General features: G+C 30.9%; 5 protein-coding genes across 9 annotated transcripts; 2 read left to right on the forward strand and 3 right to left on the reverse strand.

Moving 5' to 3' along the window:
• Window positions 1–1,213: 1,213 nt before the first annotated feature.
• Window positions 1,214–2,844, reverse strand: LOC113852237 (GDSL esterase/lipase At4g16230-like). Its single transcript, XM_027482475.1, has 5 exons — window positions 2,592–2,844; window positions 2,361–2,494; window positions 2,032–2,277; window positions 1,542–1,797; window positions 1,214–1,443 (listed from the first exon to the last, which is right to left on the reverse strand). Exons 1-5 carry the CDS (start codon window positions 2,842–2,844, stop codon window positions 1,214–1,216), a joined length of 1,119 nt encoding a protein of 372 aa, XP_027338276.1.
• A 5,271-nt stretch (window positions 2,845–8,115) lies between these two features.
• On the forward strand, window positions 8,116–10,207 carry LOC113852238 (probable pectinesterase 67). The gene is made up of 5 exons (XM_027482476.1): window positions 8,116–8,393; window positions 8,515–8,677; window positions 9,231–9,437; window positions 9,527–9,774; window positions 10,054–10,207. The coding sequence occupies exons 1-5, from the start codon at window positions 8,116–8,118 to the stop codon at window positions 10,205–10,207; spliced, it is 1,050 nt and encodes a 349-aa protein (XP_027338277.1).
• Window positions 10,208–10,898: 691 nt separating this feature from the next.
• LOC113852239 (glycine-rich cell wall structural protein-like) lies at window positions 10,899–11,870 on the reverse strand. Its single transcript, XM_027482477.1, has one exon. The coding sequence runs from the start codon at window positions 11,868–11,870 to the stop codon at window positions 10,899–10,901; it is 972 nt and encodes a 323-aa protein (XP_027338278.1).
• Window positions 11,871–14,329: 2,459 nt separating this feature from the next.
• LOC113863543 (huntingtin-interacting protein K) lies at window positions 14,330–17,453 on the forward strand. Its single transcript, XM_027497175.1, has 4 exons — window positions 14,330–14,341; window positions 16,594–16,811; window positions 16,932–16,998; window positions 17,077–17,453. Exons 2-4 carry the CDS (start codon window positions 16,621–16,623, stop codon window positions 17,155–17,157), a joined length of 339 nt encoding a protein of 112 aa, XP_027352976.1. The 5' UTR covers window positions 14,330–14,341; window positions 16,594–16,620; the 3' UTR covers window positions 17,158–17,453.
• LOC113863528 (dual specificity protein kinase shkB-like) lies at window positions 17,179–26,845 on the reverse strand. Of its 5 annotated transcripts, none has more exons than XR_003504545.1 (14): window positions 26,425–26,833; window positions 25,881–26,295; window positions 25,151–25,805; window positions 24,855–24,895; window positions 24,609–24,677; window positions 23,638–23,738; window positions 23,441–23,519; window positions 22,987–23,140; window positions 22,785–22,853; window positions 22,628–22,677; window positions 22,428–22,509; window positions 22,011–22,125; window positions 21,278–21,612; window positions 20,270–20,990 (listed from the first exon to the last, which is right to left on the reverse strand). XR_003504545.1 is itself a non-coding variant. In XM_027497151.1 (13 exons), exons 1-13 carry the CDS (start codon window positions 26,667–26,669, stop codon window positions 17,179–17,181), a joined length of 2,091 nt encoding a protein of 696 aa, XP_027352952.1. In that variant the 5' UTR covers window positions 26,670–26,827. The 5 variants fall into 5 exon arrangements, 2 of the variants coding, with proteins under 2 accessions (XP_027352952.1, XP_027352943.1); XR_003504543.1 differs by having other exon boundaries at window positions 22,011–22,105; window positions 22,987–23,085; window positions 26,425–26,827; XM_027497151.1 differs by lacking the exons at window positions 20,270–20,990; window positions 21,278–21,612 and adding an exon at window positions 17,179–17,269 and having other exon boundaries at window positions 22,011–22,105; window positions 22,987–23,085; window positions 26,425–26,827.
• Window positions 26,846–27,059: the final 214 nt, after the last annotated feature.

Genomic DNA, 27,059 nt, shown 5'->3' on the forward strand with positions numbered 1-27,059 from the left:
TCGATCGGAATGGAACTATTGAAATAACAAAGAATTCTCAGATCGAGTTACTATCAATGGTAAATACATCTTTGATGTGCTAATTTGTTCTCCTAAAATTAGAATAAGATTTGCATATTTTGTATAAAACTATTACCATTTACAAACATTTGTGCGTATTATTTTTGGTGTCAAGTGAGCCTGACTTCAATTATTCAAAAGCTGGCTACGTGTCCATTGTCAGTGAATGAAGGAACGACCATTTTAGAGAAGGAAGGCATGGGTGAACTAAGGGTAAGTTTGTTTATATATAAAAAAAATTATGAATATATCACTTTATTGTTAGTTTTTATTATATTCATGATTTTTGTTAAGGAAATATAGAAGTAGTTGTTTTATTTTATTCAACAACTACGTTGTTTTTAAGATTTGGATCTGCTACGGCTGTCCATCTCTGCAGCAAAATTTCAGTCGTTCAAATTTCATCCAAAGATTATAAAATATTATAATATTTTATCATTAATTAATAATGCATTTAACTTTAGATAAGTTTTTGGCTGGAAGGAGCTGCATGATGCAGAGGATCTATTTTATTATTTTTATGAGTTTAAAATGGAAATAAAAAAATAATTAAATAAAAATAAAAATTTAATATTTTATAAAAATTTTCAAAACATTAAAAATATTGAATGCCTTTTTATTTAATAAATAAAAATTATTCGCAGAAAATGTTATAAAAGGATTAAGAACTATTTATTAATATACCATATAATATTTCATAATTTTTTATTATTTGACAGAAATTTATTTGAAGTCATAAATTTAAATAATAATAATTAATAAATTAAAAATGTGCTAAATAATATGTTGTTCATTCTTCTTTCTATCGTGTTTGAAAAAGATAATAAACTTCGACTTTGATTCTAAAATAAGACAAACGTGAAAATCTTTAAGAAATATAGATTGGATCCTAGGATGAGGGTATAAGGCGTATTTGACAATAGATGGGATCCGCTCATACTATCAATATGATATAATCATATCATAGATAAAAAGATGCAAATTTAATTAAATTTAATTAGTGGATCTTATAACTAATCATAAAGGGTCCTTATTAAAAACCTGATTATATTATATTAATTAACAACAAATACAAATTAACACTAACTACATCAGTCAATAAACATATTGAACACAAAATATAATCCATCAAACATTCATAACAGCAGAAGAATCAGGTCAAATAATTAAAGAGTTGGCGAACATTCATTGGAAAAATGTCATTATGATCACCATCTAACAGTCGCTTAGCAATGATAACATTTGATGCCTCAGTAGGATGCCAAGGATCCCAAAACACATATTTTGATCTATCCCAACAAACTTTTGATGTTGGACCACAAGGAATCAAACCTCCAAAGCGCCCAGCCAAGCAACAACAAGAGGAATATGGGTTCTCAAAACCTGTCACGTTTAAAACCAAAATATAATTTTCCAATTAGTTCATAAAAACCATGCAAAGTTAAGGTACTAGTAGAATAACTGCTACATCAGACACACACCATAAGCTGTGTAATTGTTGAGTATATCATCTAAAATGTGGTAAACATCTGCATAAACAAACATTGAACCCTTCAGATTTGAGCTTAGCTCTGCTATAAGGCCCTTCAACTTAATGTTATATAACTGTGCTAGCTGATTTGGGAAAGCGACACAGCTATCACCAACAGCTAGGTTCGTATCCCTCTGACTTGGTATACACCCAATAGGCCCCACATTTGTCACAATAATTTTCCTTGCTCCGAGATTGAAAAGCCTCTGCAGATATATTAATGTTAATATGCATAATAAGTGACCCCAAAACTTATAGAAGAATAATGCTACATCCTTCTGTAATGTTTTCTTGTTAACCTTGTAATTTTCAATGTAGTTCAACATAATATTTAATAAGAGTTTTTTATTTTCAATTCCTTAACTGGTGCCATTAGCAAGATCTTATAAGAATTGTTCTAGAACATTTGGAAACAAGGTGTTCAGAGAAAGGAACATTACAGTGAGCTGTTCTCTGAACCTTGAAATTAAGGTGTCCACAAAGAGTTCCGGAGATCCAAATTTCTGCTCGTAAATTGAGACTGGTGGTGCTAAATAGTTATTAATGAAATCGTTCGAACCTATTGTCACTGAAAAGATTGACCTTTTGAATAGATTGAGAGCCGCAGGAACACCAATGTTGGAGATTATATCTTGCCTGGTATTAGCAAAGTTATCTAACTGTGCATCAAAGTTGATTCGACCACCCTATAAATCACACATGCACGTTGTTACTATTTCCCTTAAGTTTCACCAAAGCTTAAATAACAACTAATGAAACAGAAACTCACAAAGATTTTTCCAGTGAAGTTGAGGATTCCACCTCCACCAGAAGCATAGTTCACACCCTTCAAAACCACTGGACCAAGTGAAGTAGGTGCCAAGTAAGGAGGAGTAAAAGAAAAACCATTAGCTAGTTCCTCACCTGGTGGTGCATGATAAAGTCATTATACAAATTGAAAAAAAAAAAAAGAACATAAGTTAAATAATAATAATAATAATAATAAGGTTGTTACACTTACCAATAATGTCAACAATGGTTCTTCCATTAGTGAACCTTCCTGTTGGTCTTCCAAAATCAATACCAAAGGGTGGAAAATTGGCCTTTGAGAGGGAAACAAGGTAATTGTTGTTCCCCACATCGACAAGAGAATCTCCAAAGACAAAATTTGCGGGTGGTTCATCTGAAGTGGTGGAAATACTAGACAAGGCCAAACGTATAAAAACAAGAAACAAAATCTCAATAATGACTGGTCTATTCAACTTGATACCCATTAGAAACATAAAATAAAATAGAACAAATAATGAATGCAATGAAGTTCTGAAGCAGGGTTCCTCTGTTTTTGCTTTATAACTACTAGAAGGTGAACAAGAGCATAAGAAAATGATTGCTGTTTGATAATGCTAACTGGGTAATATATAACTTTTCTAAGGAACTGTTCAATGAGGAAAGAGAAAGGTCAACGTATGGAGGGAGGCATCATTGAAGGCTCTTTTCAGGACAGCAAATCTGTGTGTAAACCACCTTTCATAAGAAAAGTATTTTTGTTAAAAATTATAATATTTAGTATCATTAATGTTTTGAATAATATGATATTTTATAATTTTTAATAAAATGTCATTATAATTTAAATTTATTTAAAAAAAATTAAATAAATTTAAACTTGATAAAATAATTTTGGTAATTGTTCACTAGTTAGAAGAAAAGTAACTTCAGAGAAAAGCTATACAAAATTATTACAGTTTTCTGGATTTTTTAAAACTCTTTCAGAAACTGATGAAAATAATTACCTCTTAATAACTTGAGTTTTTATTTCTAAAGAGAATGCAAACTAGTCTCCTTAAAATAATGGTTAAAAAAATAAAAAAAAATATAACAAGTATAACATTTAAAATCATTAATATACTTCTACTATGAATTCCAGCAAACATTTTCTGTATTCATTATGACCCATTTTCTATCTAGGAACTTTAATAAAGAACACTAAAGTTTCTGTGCAATACTAAGAAGTCCGTGTATGGCTTACCAATCTACTTAACATTTTTAAAAATATTTTTCAACCATCAACAGAAATCAGGAGGTTGTGGAAAATTCAAAACCACCGGATTTTCACGTTTCCGCAATTAAATGTGCTCTAGCCTCTAGCTCAAAGAATAGTATGAAACAACTAGGAACTTGACAGGGACTTTCCCCGTTTTGTAATTTCATTACTGCTTTTATATATCAGATAACCTGCCAACTTGCCATCCCTTTTCAGATTTCTGCATGGTGCACAGCATATGGCAGAGATGTTCAACATAAGGCTTACCATAATAAATTGCAGCTATCAGAAATGATCGATATATAAAGATGTAATGTATAACATATATAGCCAACTATGATATATAAACACCCTCACAGTGTTTTTTTTTATTTTATTTGGAGAGTCTATACCTTCAGAGATAACAAAATTAATTTATCTAATGCATGTTTCAAAACATTTATCATTAACTAGCAAGGTTGAAGTAAATAAAATTAAGTTTGAGTAACCCACCCATAAACAATGTAAATACAAAGCACTTTTATTTGTATATTCTTTGATTTAACAGTAAATTCATGTTAGTTTAAACTTCAATCTAACGTGACATGGTGTAATAAGAAAAGAGAGATAAATAGTAACGAAAGATGTCAAATGAGTAATGATATTCTTTGGGGTATTTATATATCATAAATACATATAGTTTTATATAGGAGTTGAACTTGAACATGCCCAATCGTGTCATCGCATGCATAAACGCGTAAACGTGAGTATCGGTGGCAATAGAGTTTAAAATCTGTTACTAAAAAATAACATATAGAACTTCAAAACATGTTCAGAAGTCCGTGAAACATTGTCATCAACACTTCATTATTGTTTAGGCGCTGCAAGTCAGTAAGGTATGGGCTTGTGCAGAAAAAATAACTGCGGGTAGTTTAACTCTTTAATGCAGAAAAACAGTGATTTTATTCCACGTCTTATTAACAACTACTCCTAACATGACATTACAAAATACAGACTGGTGAATGTATGCATGAAACAAATACTCTCAAAACACAGTTATGTATTGCAGAGATTAGATTTCATTCATATTCACCTATTTTCATCTCCTTCATTCAATTTTTTTCAGTGATGATTTGATGGAGCAAAATAATTGGGGAGATATAGAAATCATTTAAAGCGTAGTTGTTCTATCTTTTTTTCAAAAAATATATATCGTTTTGATTGAGAACTTCGAAATGTATCTCATATAATAATGTAGGAAGTGTTTGTGTTGTCATAAATAAATTATTCCAAAAGCTTTAATAAGATCTTGTATTATGAGGTCAAAATATGAAAAATGATATTGTATTACATATTTAACGCATCCCTTGAATTAACTAGAAAGAAAAATTGGCAACAATATTATGATTAAACTCTAATAACCACAAGAAAATGAAAGCTTTAATAAGACAGTTTAAGTATATATATATATAAAGACACTTTATATTTAAACTTTAAGCATATTTTAATCTTCGCCCTCCATATTGAATGAGTATTTATCTGTGCGTTGTGGCTCACCTTACACGCATTTAAACGAACATAACTCTTTGATGAAAATTGAAGACTCTTTAGTCTAGTAGTGAACATTTACTTTATTTTCTCTATTATATATATATATAGAGAGAGAGGTGAAGAATCTTCTTCTACTATTGAAGTATAAATTTTTTTTACATTCGATATAAATTTTTTATTTAATTCTGACGGTTAATAAAATAATAAATTATAATATATTAGATATAAATTAAATGAAAGACATATTAATGCATATCAATATAATACTAAATATTTTTAGATAAATATAAAATTTTATAAATATAATTTATATGATAGAGTTTTTTAATTTAAAATTTAATTTTTTGAAATAATTAATTAACAAAATATTAAATAGTGTAAAAACAATTTTACTTTAATTAGTGTACATAAATCAAAATTCATGTATATGTGAAAGAATGAAGGACCAAAATTATGTTATTGGACGTTATATTTTTATTTATTATTAGCATATTGATGACACTACGTGCATGTCAGTTGGTATATTTTATTTTTTATTAAATTTAATTTAATAAAGTATGTGAACGAAATTATAATTATATGATGAGAAGTTAAAAGTTAAACACATCTGTGCTTGAAAAATAAAAATTATCTACAATTTCATATTTTTTATATTTAATTTTCTATGAATGATAAGATAATAATATATTCATGATATCTTGTTTCATATAATATAATGTATGAATATTTTTAAATTTAAGAAAAATTTTAAAATATTATTATATATATATATATATATATTATAAGAGATAAAATTATCACTAATTTATTGTTAAAAGGATGGTGTAATTTCATATATAAAAATGAAGAAAATTAAATAAATAATGCATTTATTATTAATAGTTAAGTATATATTTTTATTAGATATGACGAACTAACGAGATAAAAAAAATTGAGATAAAAACTATGAAACCAATTTTTTATATTAAATTTTTTTTTTGGTATAATGAAAAAAAATCATTTGAATTCAGATTCATAATATCTATGTCTATTTATTGATATAACTTGTTTAAATTTAAGGTTTAAATTATGATTGATTTAACTTCAGATATTGTAATTAAGAAGAATAAATAAAATAAAATAATTAATGCAATTGAAGTTGTGTGAGAAAAAAGAATATATCTTAAAAGTAATCTCATTTTAAAAATAAGTTTTCAAATTTTCAAAGAACCTAACCTCATATAGGGGTTGATATTTATAATTTCATCCTTTTGTAGATTTTATAGTTTTAAATATATAATTATTAATAATAAAAATTTCTTCTATAAATATTTAAAAATATAAGATAAAATGAAAAGAAAATTTCGTTTATGTAATTAAAATAAAAAAATAATTTTTTCAAACCAAACAACTTCGTAATTTTACTTAAACCAATTTTCATGACCTGCATACAACATTAAGATTTAGGTTGAGAATTGAAATTGAATGAAACTGATCCAATTTGGATACAGAAATATGTAGAAGAAAACATTGGGGAAAATAAAATGCAATGCTGATTTGGGCCAAGATGGCTAATTTTCAACCCGAATAAAAAATTAAGCCTAAACAAAGCGATATAATTCTTTTTTTTAATATATAGGTAAAGTATATATTATTAGAAAAAATTCTAAGAAAACTCAAAATCCATATATATATAAAAAAAAGTTAATATTTATTCAGAAAAATAAAAAATAAAAACATACTTATACATAACTAAGACAAATGTAATTTTATGAGTTCAAATATCAATCAGCTAACAAAATAGATTTTTCTTTACTAACAAGTAATAGTCATTTTCAGGACTTCAGAATAATAGAATCTATGACTTTTCTTTCATCCAAAACACCATTGAAAAACACAATTTAATTTTTATGTAACTACAAAAATTATATTATACTTACTCAAACAATTAATAAATATATCTCTTTTCTTTTACTACAACTAACACCAACTAAAAAAGCAAGTAAGTCAATAAATTCTCACTAAAACTATTAAGAATCCAAATCAACGCGCAATAAAGTACCAGATGAAATAAAGCGATCTAATTCTACCCAAATAATTTGGATTTATTTAGAAGAATGATGTTACTTGTTTTTGGGGGATGATATTTTAAAATTATATTATATTCATGTTTGCATTTTTTTCAAAAATTTATTTGTAGGAATATATATGATTATAAGACAAAAATATCTCTAGCAAAAATAATAATAAAAATCCCCCTCGTTACGCAATACTCATTCTTATGAGATATCAATCATTTTCGTAGGAATAAATTGTACCAACTTTTCTGTCCATGATAATAAATTGATGGGAATAATACTCAAAACGTATTTCTTAATTACGCTAAAAGGTACATTTGAATAATCATCCAGTGATGATGAACAAAATAAATAACAAAATCATCTATCACTCGTCTTCGTGCCATATATTAATCTTACCTTAATTGGTTTTGTCAAACAATCTATCTGGTGACATTAACAAATATGTATAAAGTTTAATATTGATCATGTCGCTATTATGATATTAAGTGATAAATAAGCCTGTTATTGTTAAATATCACACTTTACCACAGTTTATATATATATATATATATAAAAAGAGAAACATAAAATTATCAGCATCGCTATACGTATTGATTATTTTGTATCCTCATACGTCATGAGTTACTTTTAATCTTTCATTAATTTAACCCCAAAGTGGTAAGTGAAAACAAACCACTTGCAACATGCAACTAAAATAAAGGAACTTCTGGACATCCTCCAATATAGAGAGAATATCGTAACCAACCCTTGTCCTTCAATTCAGTAACGCTAAATTTTTACCTTCCTAACATCTTAACTCCAAAAATAAAGAAAGCCCTTAGCACTTAAGAACCTCCTATTTGCCATACTCGTGCCTCACGCAAAAGCCACGAAACCCAAATTCTTATTCACTGCACATTCTCACCCCCAAAGACATGGATTATCCATCGTGGTCCTCTTTGCATGCTTCAACATTCATCATAGTGGCAATTCCCATTTTCTTATTGTTTTGCATGCCATTTTGTGCTCATGCCCTTGATGCACAAACGGTCGCTGACTCTCCTTTGTTAACACAAAAGTTGGGAATTAATCGCACTATCAAAGTAGATATCAATGGTGATGGAGAGTTCGCATCTATACAAGCTGCCATTGATTCCATTCCCGAAGGAAATTCTAATTGGATCATCGTCCATGTTAGGAAAGGAGTATACAGGTATTTATTTGTGTGTGTGTGTATATATATATATATATATATAATTGTTATCAAAAAGAGTGTTAATTAATTATATGATGGTCTTAATTAACTTGCTGTTTTCTTTTTTAATCTTGCGAAGAGAAAAGGTGCACATACCAAAGACTAAGCCCTTTATATTCTTGAGAGGGAATGGAAGAGGAAAAACTGCCATAGTTTGGTCTCAAAGCTCTTCTGACAACAAGGCTTCTGCTACCTTCAAAGCCGAAGCCTCTGACTTCATTGCCTTTGGAATAAGCATCAAGGTCAATTCTTAATACATTCTTGAAACTTTGCAACCAACCTATTCCTATTCATATACAGTATTTAATTATTGTGATTTTAATATTTTTCCTCTAAGCCACATGGAAAAAAAATTTAAACAAACTTCTTGCAGTAAAGGTTGTTGTGGGTTTTTTTTTCCCTCAAAATACATTAAATTTTGATTTTGGACTGTATAATTTTTTCTTATTTTATTTCTTTACATTTTAAAAAATCATTGAATTTGGTTCTAGCTATTTTTCGCTAAACAACGGTGTGACTAACTAAAATGTTGTTGTGTGTCAATTTTTTTGTCACTTATTGACTTTGACAACAGTGTGACTAACTAAAACGTTGTTGTGTCAAAATTTAGGTCACTTATTGACTTGGACGCAACATCCGCAAAACAGACTAAAATTAATAATTTCTAATGATACAGGGACTAAAAAAATTATTTTTATAAAGATCAAAACAAAAATTTGATATATTTTGAGAAAAAAATTGTTTAAGATTATTATCATTATTGTGAAAATAATTAAATTTTTGCACTTATTGCAGAACGAGGCACCTACAGGGGTTGCCTATACCTCGCAGAATCAATCGGTGGCAGCTTTTGTGGCAGCAGACAAAGTGGCATTTTATCACTGTGCATTTTACAGTACTCATAACACACTCTTCGATTACAAGGGTAGACATTACTATGAGTCCTGCTACATTCAAGGCTCAATTGATTTCATATTTGGACGTGGAAGATCGGTCTTCCATGTAAGTTAGCTGCATCTATCCTATTATTAATTGAATTATTGAGTTAACATGGCACCCATTATGAATCACATACATTAATTTCCATACAGAGCTGTGAGATATTTGTGATTGATGACAAAAGGATAAGCATTCATGGGTCAGTCACAGCTCAAAACAGGGAAAGCGAACCTGAGATTAGTGGCTTTATTTTTATCAAAGGCAAGGTTTATGGGGTTGGTGGGGTGTACTTAGGAAGGGCCAAGGGTCCTTATTCTAGGGTCATTTTTGCCCAGACATATCTCTCCAAGACCATTGTCCCGGAGGGGTGGACCAATTGGAGCTATGCTGGTAGCACACAGTAAGAAAATCACCGATTCAACTTCTCCTTAACATACATTATATATGTTCAAAATATTTTAAGTACGAATTCACTTTCTATTTTCTTAATTTAATCTTAATTAAATTAATATCTTAAATTTTTTTAATTTAAAAAATTCTAACTCTTGATTATCTAACAAAATAAAGTATTTATAAATATACTTACAAAATTTTATTATAATTTAACAATAATTATACAATGTAGAGAAAAGGTACTAATTATACCAATTAATTGTGTGGCAATTAATGAAAATTGTAGAAATCTTTACCATGCTGAGTACAAGTGCCATGGACCTGGAGCCATTACGGAGGGACGCGCTTCTTGGTCAAGGCAGCTATCAGACGAGGAAGCTGCACCCTTTTTATCTATTGATTACATTGATGGCAAGAATTGGTTGCCAGTATGGCTATGATCTCAAGTTATGCAAAAGCTCCTTCTATGGCAAATGATGGACGTAGATGTTAGAGACATGCAGCTTCTTATTGTGTTTTGTAAAAGCTGGATTATGCACCCACTCTGTTGTCACGCCATGGCTGCTTTATAGTACTTCAGATTCATGTCTAGCTAGTTTTTAGGAAGAATCCAAGTTTTTAAACAAGTGTTTTAAAGGTAGGTACGCAAGTGGCATGCACCTGTTTGTTTTCTTTGGGTTTGCTAATATTACGCAAGTTATAGTTTGCATTAAACCGGAAACATCTACTTAAGGTGTTTATTACTTAATTATGCTGTGGACTGCTTTATACTAGCAACTTAACTGCGGTAGGCATGACCCATGTTCGTGTAAATATAGTAAGAAGTCAAAACTAAACAATTATGATATGTAGAACACTGGTTAAAATATTTTAAAAAATTATTACTAATATTATTAAATGCACATTCACGGTGATTTTATGTAGAATCCCATTAAAAAAAAATACTTATTTATTAATTTCTTATTCAGTAGTGATGGAAATATACTAATTAACAAGATGATAATAATAATAATAATAATACTCATGTTTATGTCATTAATTTATATTAACTTATTGATAACGATGAATAAGCTAGCTCGTTGACTTATTTATATTATTTTTTATATATATATAAATATATATATCAACCTATTAGTATCTATTTGTCTCGTCACCACCACCATGCTCACCTCCAACTCCTCCAAATTCACCACCTCCATTTTTGTCACTTGTACTAACTCCAACTCCACCTTCACCTTTACCACCTCCAAAGCCCCCACCAACACCACCTCCAGCTCCGCCACCTGCCCCAACTCCGCCTCCAAAGTCCCCACCAGCACCTCCTACGCCTCCACCTTTACCACTTCCTGAGCCACAACCACCTCCACCTCCACCTCCTGCACCTCCTCCTTTACCACCTCCTGAACCACCACCTCCACCTCCTGCACCTCCTCCTTTACCACCTCCTGAGCCACCACCTCCACCTCCTCCTTTACCACCTCCTGAGCCGCCACCAACACCAACACCACCTCCAACTCCGCCACCCGCCCCAACTCCACCTCCACCTCCACCACCACCTCCACCTCCACCTCCTCCTTTACCACCTCCTGAGCCACCACCAACACCACCTCCAACTCCGCCACCCGCACCAACACCACCTCCAACTCCTCCACCCGCCCCAATTCCACCTCCACCTCCACCTCCTGCACCTCCTCCTTTACCACCTCCACCTTTGCCGCCTCCAAAGCCCCCACCAGCACCACTTCCACCTCCTCCTTTACCACCTCCTGAGCCACCACCAAAACCACCTCCAGCTTTGCTGCCTCCAATAATGCCCCCTCGAGTACCGCCTACCCGTCCACCGTTACCACCTCCTCCGCCACCTATAACTCCTCCGCCAATGACACCACTAACACCACCTCCAACACCACCCCCTCCTTCAATACCACTTCTGTATCCACCTCCAAAGCCCCCACTAGCACCTCCTTCTACACCACCACCAAAACTACCTCCTTCAATGTTGTCAATTAATTTATCTTCTGTGATTTTTTGGCATTTAACTATCATTATTCGCAATAAAAATAACAGAGCAAGTGTTCCAACATAATAACGTAATTTCTCCATCTTTGAACGATCAAAGAAAAATAAAGACAGAAATGCTTGCTTTACATGTAATTTGAAAGCTAGCAAGGAGTAGTATTTATAATGGAAGGCACAGTAGTGCCATTAATAAATGTGGTTGAGATCTTTTATTCATTGTAATATTGGTGCTGCCCATAGTGCTGGTCGAGAATTTTCTTATTCCATTCCATGCTTGACACCTAACAATCTAGATAGATGAAACAACAATATCTGCTAGCAAAATTTACATAACACTAAGCTTTTAAAATAAGAAGAATGCTAATATATATCACAGACTTTCTTAATGTATTTTTAATTACTAAGTCAAATCTATACATAACTTATTCAATTATGTAATTAATTATTTTATATAAAATTCACTTAATAATAAAATTATATTCAAAACTATGTCGTTATTTTTCTCTTTTAACCAATAACTTTTGATCAGAAGAAAATAAGAATTAATTAAATACAAATTATATTATAATTGGATATTATTTCCAATGCTCACATTTAGTATTTCTATTTTTTTTTAAATGTTCAAATTAAGTCTTTCAACTCAAATTAAGATTTTTTATTATATTTTATTTAGTATTTTTATTTAAATAATTTATATATTTTTACTTTATTTATTTATATAAATCAACAATATGTCATACCTTAATTATATTTTTATTAATTATTAGATAAAATTTTAGGATGAAAGACTTAATTTTAATATTTAAAAATTAAAAATATTAAATGTGAGAATTAGAGAAACCAAAATTGTACATACATTAAATTAAATTACAGTACAGGATCAAAAGTGCGACCTTTATATTATATTTGGATATGAATTGATTTCACTTGATTGAATTTCAGTTAATAAGTTAAGAAACTTGGATAAAGGTCCTAAACTTCAGGTTAAATTTTAAGTTGAACTGTACCAGTTAGCAGCATTTTCCATTTTATTACCAAACTAACATATGTAAATAGTAAACTATGAACTGGTTTGGATAAGTTTTGGTAAAAGAAATTTATACATGAGAAGTATAAGGAAATTAATAAAAGTCTTCTCATAAATTTTATATATATATATATATATACTTCATGTTTTGAATAAGTTAAACATTTTTTTAAATAAAGAAAATAAATTAATTTTAACTTATAAAGCAGTTTAATTTATTTTTTTATTTTTATCTTTTATAAATATTTTTTTGAAAAGTTAATTCATACTGAATATGTACTTAAAATAAAAAGTTACTTTTGAGGGTTTATTTTTGAAAAAGATGTATTAAGCAGCCAAATGAAGAAGTACTCACATCGTAGAATTAGCCTAATCTGTGTTTGAGTTATAATATTTTCACACCCTATTAAGTGGTGTAAAATTGATATTGAAAAGAGATTAGAAAAACATAAGAAAAATATAAATGTTTTAATGAAAAAAATTGAAAGAGTGAATTAAATAATAACAAGTTCGAGGACCAAAGCAATCATCAGATAGTAGGCAAGTGTTCCAAGTTATCTTCAGTGATTTCCTATTATACATTATGACGGCAACTAGACAAAACATATGATTACATGCATAATTTTATTTTCCAAAGAGGCAATAATTTGGAATCATTACCCTTCTATATACACTCTACCATAAGATAGCTACGATCAAACCAGCATGCCACATTTGTTAACAGATTTGTTGGCCGAGGATAGCACAATCAGTGGATAACCTATGAGGGAAGACCACATACAGAAGTATGGTCAAGTTGAAAAAGATCGGGCAAATGCATTTGGGCAAGTGGAAGTGAGTGGAACAATGCCATTGGCCCTTCTTTGCAAATGGAGGCAACCGTATATGGTGGGCTCTTTCACATTGTTGATGGCATCCATACATGCCTCTTAACAATATTAAGGACTAGCCATGATGTCTTTATCAATGATTTCACCAATGTAAATACTCAATACATTACAAAAAAGAATGGTAGATTCTTTGGTGCCCTCCCTGTATGGTACAACATTATAGGTTCATCTTAAATAGTATTAATAAAGAGACATTGCAAAAATACCCTCTTGAAGAGCTTTTGATAACTTTAAAATTTTAAGCCCTCACTACAATAAATATAAGATATTATGACAGTTTTATTGGGATAGTTTGCTCAAACTATCGTCGCTTCTTTTTTATACGTGAATCTTCCCCTCGCGCATCTCTCCCTCACATATCAATTCATCAGGGTCTGCAAAGTGAGTCAGAATTTCTATTTCATGGGGACAAAGGTATCATCGTGTAAAGGTTAAAATATCGTTCTTTATTGTCTTTTTGTTCTCTTCCACATCAATACCAATCTACTACAAGAAAGGCAAGTTAAAGATGGCTTTCAGCAAGAAAAATGACAATAAAAAAGAAAAAGTAATAAAACTAGAAGGAAATAATGACCTATTTGCAGCTAAATAAATAAATAACTTCTGTGTATAAGAGAATAACTCACAGTGAAAGAGAAGTAGTCGTACACGATGGTAGCGGCCACCCTAGGATCAGTTTCTTTCTTTTAAACTTTTTAAAGGATTTTTTACATTAAGAAAAATATGAAAAATATTTTTTACGATAAAAAATATTAAATTAATTAAAACTACTTTTTTTTATTTTTTTAATTCAGTTTAATTTGGATGCGACCTAGGTCATGTACTTAAATGTAGTGTGTAAATTTATCATTGAAGATTTTTTATATACATAAAGACTTGAACTCAAAAACTTTACTTAACAATACCAAACTGCTTGTCATTTCAACCAACTTCCGTTACTAATTAAAATTATTTTATTGATTCACTGTTTAAATATATATTAAATTATTGTGGCAAGCACTAAAAAAATCTATATATATTATATAAAATATAATCTATTTTTCTGATTTTTATAAATTTTATGCTGGTGTAAGACAACAAATATGCATGCTAAGCATTGTTATTATTTTTTTCAATTTTCTTCTTATAATAAAATATGTACATGTAATTTATTTTAACTAAATTGGTACTCTCTAATATGTTTTTTTCACGTGTTTTAATTATAAAAGGTTCATGTTCAATTTAAATTTCATTCACTAATTGTCTATATTTTATATATAAGTGATAAAATATATCTTATTTCTCTAAATATTAATAAGTTAATTTCTCTCACTTTTAAAGTTTAAATTGATTTAAATTCCTCTTATCTCATATACGTGAATAAATATGATTGTATAGCATATAAATGTTAATTGGAAATTCTTAATTTATATTTAAGTGATATGCATATAATAGTAGTTATAAGTAGAATAATTTTTATATATTTACTTTCATCCCCTAACTTTATGTTTTTTTATGTTTATTTTGTCTTTTTCTTCTTTTTATTTGTCTTTTAATTATTCTCTATTTCAATTTATTTTTTATTTTTAATTTTTAATTTTGATTTTGTCTATTAAATTTTAAATTTTAATTAAATGATTCAATTTTTTAATCATATAAATTAAATAATAATAATAATAATAAATATAGTTAAATATACTTAATATAAACGAGTTTATTTGATTTGATATTTAAAATTTAAAAATCTAAGATAAAAAATAAAAGACTAAATGAAAAAATAGAGACCAAAATAAAATAAAATAAAATGAATTGAAAAATAAAATTAGAGGATTATAATTTTAATTTTTTTAGGTAACCCAATCCAACTTACATTTCGATATGAGTAAAAAATAAATTGACTCAGGGCAACCCACCCACCAATCATGAGTTAGCTCATCAAATTTAAAAATTATAAAAAATAAAAAATTATTCATTATCAATAATGATTTACTAAATGAATTTTTTATATTGTTTAATATTTATTCTAACCTTGAACAAACATGATCATGACTTTGGAGTACACTATATTTATTGCTCTCTCATTTGCATGTACTATATATATATATATAGTTCATGACCAACAATATTATTTGATTTTAAGTGCTTTCTTTCGCACCTTCTCGTTACAATTGTTTCTTTTTATCTAAATTCCTCCTGTTTGGGTGTTAGAAAAGGGGGCAAGATAGATTGAGAGATAAAGGATTCTTATAATCATCTTGATTAATTCATTTTAAATTATATTATTTGGTATATATATTTTTATATGAAATTTTTGTTCCCTTTTTTGTTGGGTTCAGTCCCTTTTTCTTTTTTAATGTGAGGGAGGTGGGTTCTTCATAGCTATATATATATATATATATATGGTGCTTAGGTTTGATGGGTCATCAACGACCCACATTTTTCTACTATGGTTTTCAATGATGGCGGCAGGAGTTATGGCATGGAAGGAGCCTCAAATAATTCTACAACTTAAAACTAGTTTTTAATTAAGTTAAAAAAAATATATAAAAATATAAAATTTATCAAATTATTTAAATTTATTTATAAATATATTATTTTAGCTTTTATTTTAAACTCGCTTTTTTTTTTTTTATCTTAGGGTATATGAGACCAAAAATAAGAAAAAGATTAAAAAAATATAAATAATGTGATAAAAATATTAAAAAATAAAATTAATATAATTATTGTTATTAAAATTGATCAATTAGTGAAGATGTATGTATTGATAGGTTTGGTGAAATATTAAAATTTATTGATAAGTAATGTATTATCCAAGTGTTTTTTGGGCATTGGACTTAAGGTTGGGTTGAGGCCCATGGATCAGGGTGGAAGGTAGATAAATGGGAACGATAGAGCTAGGGCGCAGTGGTAGAAGTGAGTGAGAGAGAAGAGAGAAGCCATGGAGGGTGGAGAAGAAGGAGTAGAGATGTTGGTTGACTCTCACTCGAAGGACTTGCAGCAACAGAGCAAAGCCTTCGACAAACTCACCGATCGCGTCGAAGATCGCCAACTCGATTCCACTCGCGTCCAAGAAGCCATGGCTTCCATCGCTGCTTCTGCCGAAGCTGATCGCAACGCCATGCGCATCAGGTTCTTTTTCTTTCAATTCATAGGGAGAGAGCATTTGAGATTCCTTAATGTATGAAGCATGACTATGATTTGTTTACCTTTTCTCTCTAAACCCTAGTCTGCATTTTGATTTTATCACAGAGAGAAAGAATTAGCTGCTGTTAAGATAAATGCAGCAGATGTTGATATAATCGCAAATGAATTAGAGGTGACTTCACTCAACTTTTTGTTCATCAATCCGTCTACAACTTTTTATTCCACTGAATTCATGTATTGTTTCCAACAGTTGGACAAAAAGGTTGCTGAACAAACCTTGCGTGAGCATAAAGGTGATGCAGTTGCTGCCATTCGACATTTGCTTCACTAAAATAATGGGAGTGAAGAAGGGTCAATCCAACAAAATGATACGTATCAGCCTATTATATACTTTGCATTGAAATTGAATCTCAAAAATATACTGACCTAAATTATTCAGAAATCTGAACTGTGTTATTGACATTGAATTTACCTCCTGTGCCCCTAAACTTCTTTGCCACAAAATGTACTTATTATCTAATGGAGGAGTTAAGTGCTTGCCTGTTGAACATATAGTTTGTCATACTCAAGCCCAGCATGTAATAGTTACAATTCAGATTTAAATTTATGCTTTTTTCATGCTCTTCTAAATTGATGTGTTGTGGTGGATGTTTGTGCATAATTTATGAACGTGTACCAATAGAAATGTTGTGGAAGGATTTGGAAAGGAAAAAAGTTTGTCTAGGATATATTTAAACTATATAAGACATGTATGACATGATAATATATGTATGGGAATTGACTTTCCTACAGGAAAAGAGTATAAGTAAAATAGACAATATGCACTGTAATTTAGCAAAAAAATAACTAACAAGAATCATGGAAGTTAAAATTAGATATGACGTTATACCACATGTCACAAAGGTCAATTCAACAAAGTTCAATTACTTGAATTGATTTTACAAAATGCGGAAAAATTAATAATGTTATTGATAGAATATAAATTGAGTGGTTAAAGTGAAGAAATATATTGAAAGTTATTTATAATTGAATAGTCTTTATTAAGTTAAAATGTTTCATTGTATGTATATATGATCAATTACTCTATATAGTAGTAAATGTTGAATCTTAAAGTAACAAGATTGGAAAAAAAAAGAAGAAAAGGTAACAATTATAAAATATTAAGATAGATAACTGATTATACATAAAGAATATAATAAAAATGATTGTATGCGCAAGAATATAAAATAAAATAGTATTTATAATGGATGACAAAAAAAAAATATTTAAAGTAATTTGATTATATGCAAGTAAAGTCACTTCCGTGACTCAGTTCAGAAAAAAAAAATAGAAGAAAATTTAAAGAAAATTATCAAAAAAAATTAATGATAAATAACATTTTTGAAATTTTAGTTTTTAATCGAAATTAACAGTATCGTGTGATGTTTGTTGTTGTATTAAAATTGATGAAACTTAGGATTTTAGACTTTTACTAGTGTTCCTTGAAATTGACATTGATGGGAAGGAAGTCTCCAGCGTCTTGTTAACTTTTGCGCATTCAATAAGATTCTGATAAAAATATGTTGCTGGCTCCATAATATTCAAGGGTTGTCAACTCTATGGTGTCTTTTCTTTCATTGGCCATACACCATAACAACGTCTAGAGTTAATAATTGCCATCCCATTTAGTTGTTTGTTGAGAAATCCTAACAGTTTTCTTTTCTGAAAGGGCAGTGTTTTTCCAGTTTACGAGTAATAAGATCCCAAACTATAGTCCTTAAATTGGCGTTGTAAGTGCATCATGAATTGTAGGGGTCCAGATCAGGTGCAATTTTTATATTTGTTGAACTGTGCCTTCGGTTATTTTCTAATAGTTGATTTTTTTTTCCGTGGCATAAATTTTAACTTTTTATTATAAGAAAATTTTCACAGATTAGATTCTGTGCAGTTTAAAACTGCAAATTGATCTGTAATGAATGGTATTTGTGCCTCCAACCCTTGACCAAAAGAAACAAAAGGTTCTGAGATATTCTACGAGTTGGATCTGCTCCCTTATTATCTTCACGTGATCTTGTTCGTTAAGTCACATTCCCACTCGAAAAACAAATGAACTCAGTAACAGGACAGAACAAATACAATGTTAATATATATAGGAGATTCATTAAGTGAAAACTATGTTCTCATATGAGTGGGAGAATATATAATAACTGGATAATGATTATGATTACGATTAAATATAATGCTATATGATTACTTTTAGTTGGTCATGTGATATTAATAGTTTTGTAACTAAATTTATTTATATATAATTATATAGTCATGCGATTATTCTTACAAAAGTAGCCGAATAAATAGTTAATTTAATCTCTAAAAAATAAGGAATTTGTCAGTTTTATTTGAAGATGAATATTGCTGTCTAAATTCTTGAAAGGCCAATCAGACAGTTAAATTGGTTTCCATGCCAATCACATCGCGTAATATTATTTGACACGCACATCGGTTAAAGAACATTTTTTCTTTTCTCTTCAATTTCTTTAATGAAAAAGAAACTTAGGGATCGTGTTTAGTTTTAGAAAATACTCATTTTCAAAATTTTTATAATAGGAAATAAAGTAAGAATAAGTTTTTTTTTTTTTTTGTAATTAAAAATAAAGGTACAATATTTTCTTAAAGTAAACAGACCTTTAAAATGTCCACCCCAAATCCATTTTGCATTTACACCACCACGTAAACTTTCGATATGGTGCAATGATTTAATTATATTTGATCAATCTAATGTTCTATTTTATTTTCATTTGGTTTTAATGCATGCATTTTGTATGTTAATGATACGCTAGAAGGTGCTAGTATTCTGTATATTTTGTTCTCCCCAAGCTTTTGCTAACTAGGATAAGTGCATTTGAAGTACTTATTGGTAAATTAGTGAGCACAATTATAGCCTACTCACCGTAATGTGAGTAGTTAAGAACGTTGAGATACTAAATACATCTCGAAGAATACTAGTAATATATTCTATATTATTTGTTAAAAATTTTAAAAGTATTGAGATAAATACATGCTTTTTTTTAAAAAAAAAAAATTTTAGTCGATAATAAAAAATATATCACAAAATGTGTGTTATTAACATTATAGGAAATAATTTTCATATTTTTATAATAATAACTATATCTTTCGGAGAATACATGTGTATTCATCGTTTATGTAAAAGGAAAATATACCTCCACTTTCTCATTTATACATTAACCACTTTAAAAGATTCAAATCCACCCTTCAAACGCCAATTTAACTATTTATTAAAAAATCGAGTTTATTTGATACATCATGCAGTCATTGTGGTTATATGTTTAAAATTTACATACAACTCACTCAAATTTTATTCTCACAATTCTTTCACAAATTCTAATCAAAAGATCATATAAAAGTAACTTTTTCTTAAAAAGAAGTCAAAGAACCCAATAGGTGGCATTTCTGAAAAATGGCACAGACAATGGAGCTGCAATGGAAATTTACAAACTACATGCTTTGGAGTTATTGTGGATAATAAATAATGAAAATGGAACTAAAAAGTACAAGTCCAACGTGTTAAGCTGTTGCCTTGTTTGTTGCTTAAAGTGGATAACGATAGAGATCCAACCACAACTATCACAGTAAGAAGAATTGGAAGTTTCCGATTCCATTCTATGATAGTAAAATGAAAGTTCTTTCGTAGGCTTCTTTTTTTATCACCCTATCTTTTTATACAAACATTTTCCATAAAAATTACAAAGATGACGATGGAAACCTATTCACAAGACTCCAAACAAACAGCATCACAAATAATTTAAGAACTTCTATGGTGCCACTAAAATATCAATAGACTAAAATCGTTTGGTAACCACTCCCCACTTATATGAAGATACCTGGGCAAATGTTTATGAACCAGTAATGCTGCAGGACTCCAGACATGCTATTTCTAGCAACATATATACTCATCAGGAATGTTTTGTATTATGCAAGCAAAAAATACCATATGCACCAGTCACTGGGACAAAAACAATCTCAAAGATTGTGGCTACTGGCTAGAACTCCTTTTGAGTGCCTTCCTCAACAGCAGATCGAGCTGCCTGAAATTGAATTACACACTGTCTCTGCATTTCTCTTAGTCTTTCCAGCAGTTCCTGGATAGTTGGTCGGCAAGTTGGATCACTGGTAGTAATGGACAAGTTGTGAGAATGCAATTGTTGGTAATAGCACCATACTTTCTAAGTTAGGAAGTATGAGTGATTATCCATAATAATGTTTAATACGAAAAATAAGAAAAATATTTTGAAAAGAATTCATGTTAACCAAACACAGGCTACGATCCATTAAATTTTTTTGGTTTGAGAACAAACCCACATACCCAACATATGCTAACAGGCAATAGCTTCAAGTTATATGAAATAATTAAAAATCTATGCTCATAGAATATGGGAGAAGTAGAGTGTTGTTACCAGCAGTACTCTCCACCAAAAGATTGTTTTGCCCGTGTGTGTCTGATTTTTAACAAGATACTTGATATGTAGTCATTCTATACAAACTATCTCCATTAATTCTAACAACTATTCTTTTTTTCTAAAATATTGCATAGCTAAATCTGAGGGCGAGACATGGTACAATGAAATAGTTGCTGCCTTATGACTTGGAGGTCACAAATCATGGAAACACCCTCTCTATTTGGGGAGTTAAGGCTGAATGCATCTACCTTCCCCAATCCCATCAGGTAAGAGCCGTGCCTCATGCAGCTCTTTAGTGCACTAGCTTAAATCTTACCAGCATTGCCAGAATGCTTGATATGCCAATCCATATGAAAAAGTTTAAAAGAAAAGTATAAAAAATTAAACCACCAAAAGGATGTAGGAAAACAAAGGTTTTAAACGACAAATACTGTGTCATAATTAGCGAACAAGATCTGAAGCCAAGTGATGCAAATGCAAAATTCTGATACACTAGAGGTCTGGAGTACCAAAATGATTTTTGCACTAAATCAAATATTTTACCTAAATAATAAAGACATACAAGGGCCAGTCACTCCATTTTAAAGAAACGGCAATTGATTTGAAGAAATTGACCAAGACACCAACTACTACACAATTCATTTTTAAATTTATCTTTTTAAAAGTTATAACAATTGTGCTTTGGACATTTAGAGCTGTAGGGAAGAAATAAGGAGTAAGAAATGCACACCTTTGCCAGCAGCTCTCAATTATAGAAGCCCACTGTGGATCAACATCTTCTGGAATTTCCAGCCGATGGTTCATAAATCCAACAGCTCCAATAACCTGCAAGAATCCTAGAGAAACTGTTCATATATGTACCCACTGAGTATGAGTTGACAGTGAAACATAATAACAGGGATTGGAGCAAGCAATCATAATAAAAACTGACACGTACTACTATCTTCTTAGATGATGTGTAAATTAAAAACTAAATTAGTGGCAACATGATGTAGCAATTCAGATGCCTAATTTGTGTCCTCTATGGTAACATGTTTTAACTCAATACTGGAATTAGAGGAGTAACAAATCTAACAATATTAAACTTTTTCAAAATGGTTTCTCTGTTTCCTTTCATCACAGTTACTGTAACACATTAAAACTATACCTGCATTGGGTTGAGACTATCCCACGGGATCTTTTCAGTTGCAAGTTCCCACAATATCACCCCAAAGCTGTAAACATCAGACCTAATGGTCCCATGTAACATCAAAAGATAATTCAGAGTGGAATTTTATTAAGAGCTTGAGAGAGAAGGGGGGTGGGGATTGAGAAAGAGTGACAACTAAGGGGATAAAACACACATACTTCTCATCTGACAGTTCATTACGAAGAACCTCTGGTGCCATCCATTGAGGCTACAAAGCAGGAACAAAAATCAAGACAATCAGAAAGATATTTTGACTCTGTAGGAGTAAATTTAAAGATCAAACATCTTAAGGGACCACGAAAAATGAGAGCTCACCGTGCCCTTTCCTGTCCTAGTACTGAGATATGTTTCATGCTTAAGACGCGAAAGACCAAAATCACCAACCTGTTTAGTTGACACATGATTAAGATATTTTCAGGTTCAATAGGGGAAAAAAAGCTGTAATTCCATAAGCAGCCAACTGAATGAACAAAGCCCAAATTATGGAGAATAAAAAGAAAAGTGACAAGTGGCAAACCTTCACAGTCCAATTCTTGTCAACAAGAATATTTGAAGACTTTAAATCTCGATGGATGATAGGGGGGTTGCAATGATGGAGATAATTTACACCTCGTGCCTATAGAAAGAGTAAGCATACACCATTGCTTCAATGACAATGATAGAGACCCTTTCTAAGATAACAAATTAAAGTTGAAGTCAAAACCAAGTATTGCTCCAAGAATAGATGTCTAAAATGAGTTAATAATATTGAAAAGAGAAAAGAGAGGGAGACAAAAAAGTGGACATGCACCTATTCCTCAACAAACGTCAGCATCATAAGAATGATTTGTATTTACTTTAAATGAAGAAGATACATTGATATATATATATATATATAGATAGATAGATAGATAGATAGATAGAGAGAGAGAGAGAGAGAGAGAGAGAGAGAGAGAGAGAGATTGTCCATAATACTGTGTTTAAGTACTCACAATATCTAAGGCCATATGAACCCGCCTTCTCCACTCTAATTTGGATGTGTTTCTCTGAAGCAAACGAAACAAGCTTCCTCTGAATTGATGAAATATAAAAGGATGCAACAATTATCAGCTCAAATCAATATTTTTTTGGCACATAACAAATTGAATCATGATAGAGTTTTATGTCAGAAATAAAGTTCAGGACAAACCGTGGGAGAAATTCTGTTACAATGCATAGACGTTGAGGTGAAGTTACAGCCCCCATAAAGAGAATAACATTTGGATGACGAAGTCTTTTCATCATAGATACCTTCAGACAGAAGACATTGTCAAATCAATAATATACAAGGGAATTTAAAGGGAGGTTCAATTATTAACTGAAACTACCACATAGAAAGTGGAATATGTCTGATTATTGAAAGAGAAGCAAAAAATAATAAAAAAGGAAAACATCAGGAAGTGTAAGAACAAATTCTGGCACATACAGCTCCATATTGATGTATTCATCAAAATCAAACCTCTGGTATGCATGATAGCCATGGCTTCACTATTACCAATAAGGTTTCAGTATTATTCCAAATTATGAGTTTTACTATTCATTTAATTGAAATAGAACATTTTTTAATTGACTATTAAGCATTACCAAAATTTCCAATAAAACCGATATAGTGTATCCATGTTGTCAAGGTAAATTGGATTATAATTTCAGTTAATTTGAAGGAGAATTAAGTGACAAGAACGAGACCCTATCTATGGTTAGTATGAACAAAGTAGCTTTTTTGCCAGAGCCAATGGGATTATTATTGATCCTTATTTAAAATCACCACCAGGCTTGACGAAGCAATCTCACATGTATGGATAGTAGATCAAACTGAGTTCACATGTTTAGAGACCAAAACTGTGACATCCAACATACATGTGGATTTTAGTGTGACACATGAAAGCATAAATATTGTGAAATAAAAAAGGAAATATTGATGATTTCATTGTGAAAACATCTTCAAAGTAAAACCAACAGAAGAAAATGTATTATGGTGTAATCATATTTTCTCTCCTAGTTACCTTAGCAACCACAGCAATCTTTATATTTAAACATAAGCTGACTTTATCACATGGAAAAATTTTAGCCTATTTCCCATTTTCTAATATAACAAGCAAATTAGACTACCAGAAATCATACCTCTTGTCTGAAGGACAGTAGCACATCATCTGAATACTCTTGCTTTGAGAATACCTTGACAGCAACATCCTGCAGAAACATGAATATAAGTTGAATTCCAGATGCCCTAATCAAACAATGTTCAGTTAACACTCTAAAAGGACCTTAGTATACTGAATACTAGTAATTTGAGCTGTAAAATAACAATTCGCATTATATAAATGAAAAACTTAAAACCAGAAATTACAGTAAGAGAAAAGAACATACCGATCCATACCACAGAGCATGATATACAATTCCACAAGAACCTGCAAAGCAACAACAGAAAGGTAAATAGAAAAACACTCAAACAGATATGCATAACAATCATTGATCACTAGATCTTTGACTTTGCAAGCAAGGGAATCAAATTAATGGGGACTCAAAAAGAAGCAAAGAAATTTCAAAATTAAGAACTCTACATACAGACATGTCAGAATTGTTTAATTTAACCAACTACTTGTGTTTGGGTTGATGCATGGATAATGTCAAAAGCTTATTTTGTCAGTAAAGAACATGACTACCTTGCCCAATTGGTTCTCCAATTGTCAGGTCCTCCCACAAAATTTCATAATCCAAGCAATCAGAGTCAACATCCACTTTATTATTGGCGGCAGAACTGCTGCCACTCCCACAGCTGCTGTTACTACTTGTGCTGTTAACATTAAAGGATGACCAGGATCCTAAAGCCTCATTATTAACAGGCTGATTAGTTTTGCCTGTCTGGCTGTCTGGCTTCAACCCAGAAGAAATATTCTTCTGATTAATTGACTCATTTTCTTGATCACCTGGCAACCAAGGCCAAGCAACATGAACATTCCTTGCATCAGATCCTTCCCGATCATTTGCTCTCCATGGCCATGACAATGCTTTCTTTTGAATCCATGTTTCAGCTCTAGAAGTTATCATCTTGTGAATAGGTTTTCCTTCACTCCGATCACCTGAGTCTCTCATAGTTCTTCCTTGGGATTTTTCTTCAGCATGACCAAACGGAGATTGTAGCACCTCTTCTCTCGGTGTGCTAGCTCCACTGGAATTACCATCCTCTCTCTGGTCAGAAAGAATGCAGTCCGAGAAACTATGCTCAGAATGATGACTTTCTCCACTCCCACCTTCACTGTCAACATTATTTTCCCTAGTCCGGATTCTAGACTTAACTTTGTTACTCACTTTTGACGCCTGCGTTAACATAGCAACATCAAGACATGCCAAATCAATACATATATAAAGAAACATGAAAAGTACAAAACTAACCAAATTTGAAATTTTGGATGCCAGAGCAACTTGAAGTGGCTGCTGAGAGTCAAGGCCAAGTTTATCCGTAATGCTACTCTTAAGCCGGTTAGAACCCGAATCCGCCTCTTCATTCTTAACACCTGAAAAGGGCATTATGGTTTCAAGAAATGGCCGTGAGTCACATGAGACACATATAACCCCAACCAAGCTTCCATCATCATCATAGAAAGGTGTATTGGTTGCCACGGCTAAGAACCTATCCCCCATCTTATTCTTAACAGGGAATTTCCCCCTCCAACTTCCTCCCATTTTGACATGGTTGAATACATCATTGGCTAAAGCAAAATCCCTTGGATCCACAAGCAACTCAATCCCATCATGCCCAAGAACTTCATCTGCTGCATAACCATACAGATTTGCAGCACTAGGGTTCCTGCAAAATCATAATCAAACAAACTGAACCCCCCCAAAAAAAAAAAATCTACTGTACATATGCAAAAAAAAAACCACAAAACCAAATTTGAAGAACCAAAAAAAAAAAAAAAAAAACTCACTCACTCACCAGAAAATGATACGACATTGAGGATCCAAAATATGAACAGAATGACCCATTGACTGCAAAATATTGAGATAATGGCCATGACTACGATTCTCTCTCTGCAAGGGCAAATAAGATGGTTTGTTACACGTCGCACCTAACTCTGAACGGTGCTTGAGCTTGGACATTTGATGCTTAAGATGAAGGTGACCAACTTCTAGCCGTTGTATCTTCTTGTGAAGCTCTTGTTCTTCTTCTGGGGTACCCATTTTTCACTTTTATCAGTAATACACGCGACTCTGTGTCGTCACTCGCAGAATGCTAAGAACATGATACAGTTTATCAACTTCGTACCCAACTTTTGAGAAAGAAGAACAGAACGAATGTGTGTGGTTTTGCAAAGGTCAACAGTTATGCTCTTCTTTTCAGATATCTTTCTTTTTTGGCTTTAAGATGCGCTGAGTAACTTATTATACAAGATATTTACGATATTTGTCTTTCACTGTTTCAGCTTTGATTGTTTTACACTTCAGTTCTTTGTTATTTTTCTTCTTTTTCGCATAGCGTTTATGATTATTTTTTTCTTTATCTATTTTTTCTAATAGTATATGCATTTCATTGGAGTGTCTAATGAATTTTTTTCCACGTCTTTGTTGATT

The sequence above is a fragment of the Abrus precatorius genome, unplaced genomic scaffold, assembly GCF_003935025.1.
Source record: "Abrus precatorius isolate BTA unplaced genomic scaffold, Abrus_2018 Scaffold10, whole genome shotgun sequence".
Taxonomy (NCBI): domain Eukaryota; kingdom Viridiplantae; phylum Streptophyta; class Magnoliopsida; order Fabales; family Fabaceae; genus Abrus; species Abrus precatorius.

Bases quoted from the DNA above. Each gene is read 5' to 3' on its own strand.
- LOC113852237 (XM_027482475.1), bottom strand. From the start codon at position 2,844: ATGGGTATCAAGTTGAATAGACCAGTCATTATTGAGATTTTGTTTCTT. The intron at 2,278-2,360 runs GTGAGTTTCTGT...TGTGATTTATAG, and splicing joins ACTTCACTGGAAAAATCTTT to GGTGGTCGAATCAACTTTGA. The intron at 1,444-1,541 runs GTGTGTGTCTGA...TAAACGTGACAG, and splicing joins CAACAATTACACAGCTTATG to GTTTTGAGAACCCATATTCC.
- LOC113852238 (XM_027482476.1), top strand. From the start codon at position 8,116: ATGGATTATCCATCGTGGTCCTCTTTGCATGCTTCAACATTCATCATA. The intron at 8,394-8,514 runs GTATTTATTTGT...AATCTTGCGAAG, and splicing joins GTTAGGAAAGGAGTATACAG to AGAAAAGGTGCACATACCAA. The intron at 8,678-9,230 runs GTCAATTCTTAA...CACTTATTGCAG, and splicing joins CCTTTGGAATAAGCATCAAG to AACGAGGCACCTACAGGGGT.
- LOC113852239 (XM_027482477.1), bottom strand. From the start codon at position 11,870: ATGGAGAAATTACGTTATTATGTTGGAACACTTGCTCTGTTATTTTTA.
- LOC113863543 (XM_027497175.1), top strand. From the start codon at position 16,621: ATGGAGGGTGGAGAAGAAGGAGTAGAGATGTTGGTTGACTCTCACTCG. The intron at 16,812-16,931 runs GTTCTTTTTCTT...ATTTTATCACAG, and splicing joins CGCAACGCCATGCGCATCAG to AGAGAAAGAATTAGCTGCTG. The intron at 16,999-17,076 runs GTGACTTCACTC...TGTTTCCAACAG, and splicing joins TAATCGCAAATGAATTAGAG to TTGGACAAAAAGGTTGCTGA.
- LOC113863528 (XM_027497142.1), bottom strand. From the start codon at position 26,669: ATGGGTACCCCAGAAGAAGAACAAGAGCTTCACAAGAAGATACAACGG. The intron at 22,510-22,627 runs GTATGTGTGTTT...TGGGACCATTAG, and splicing joins AATGAACTGTCAGATGAGAA to GTCTGATGTTTACAGCTTTG. The intron at 20,991-22,010 runs GTGTGCATTTCT...CATTACTACCAG, and splicing joins ATTGAGAGCTGCTGGCAAAG to TGATCCAACTTGCCGACCAA.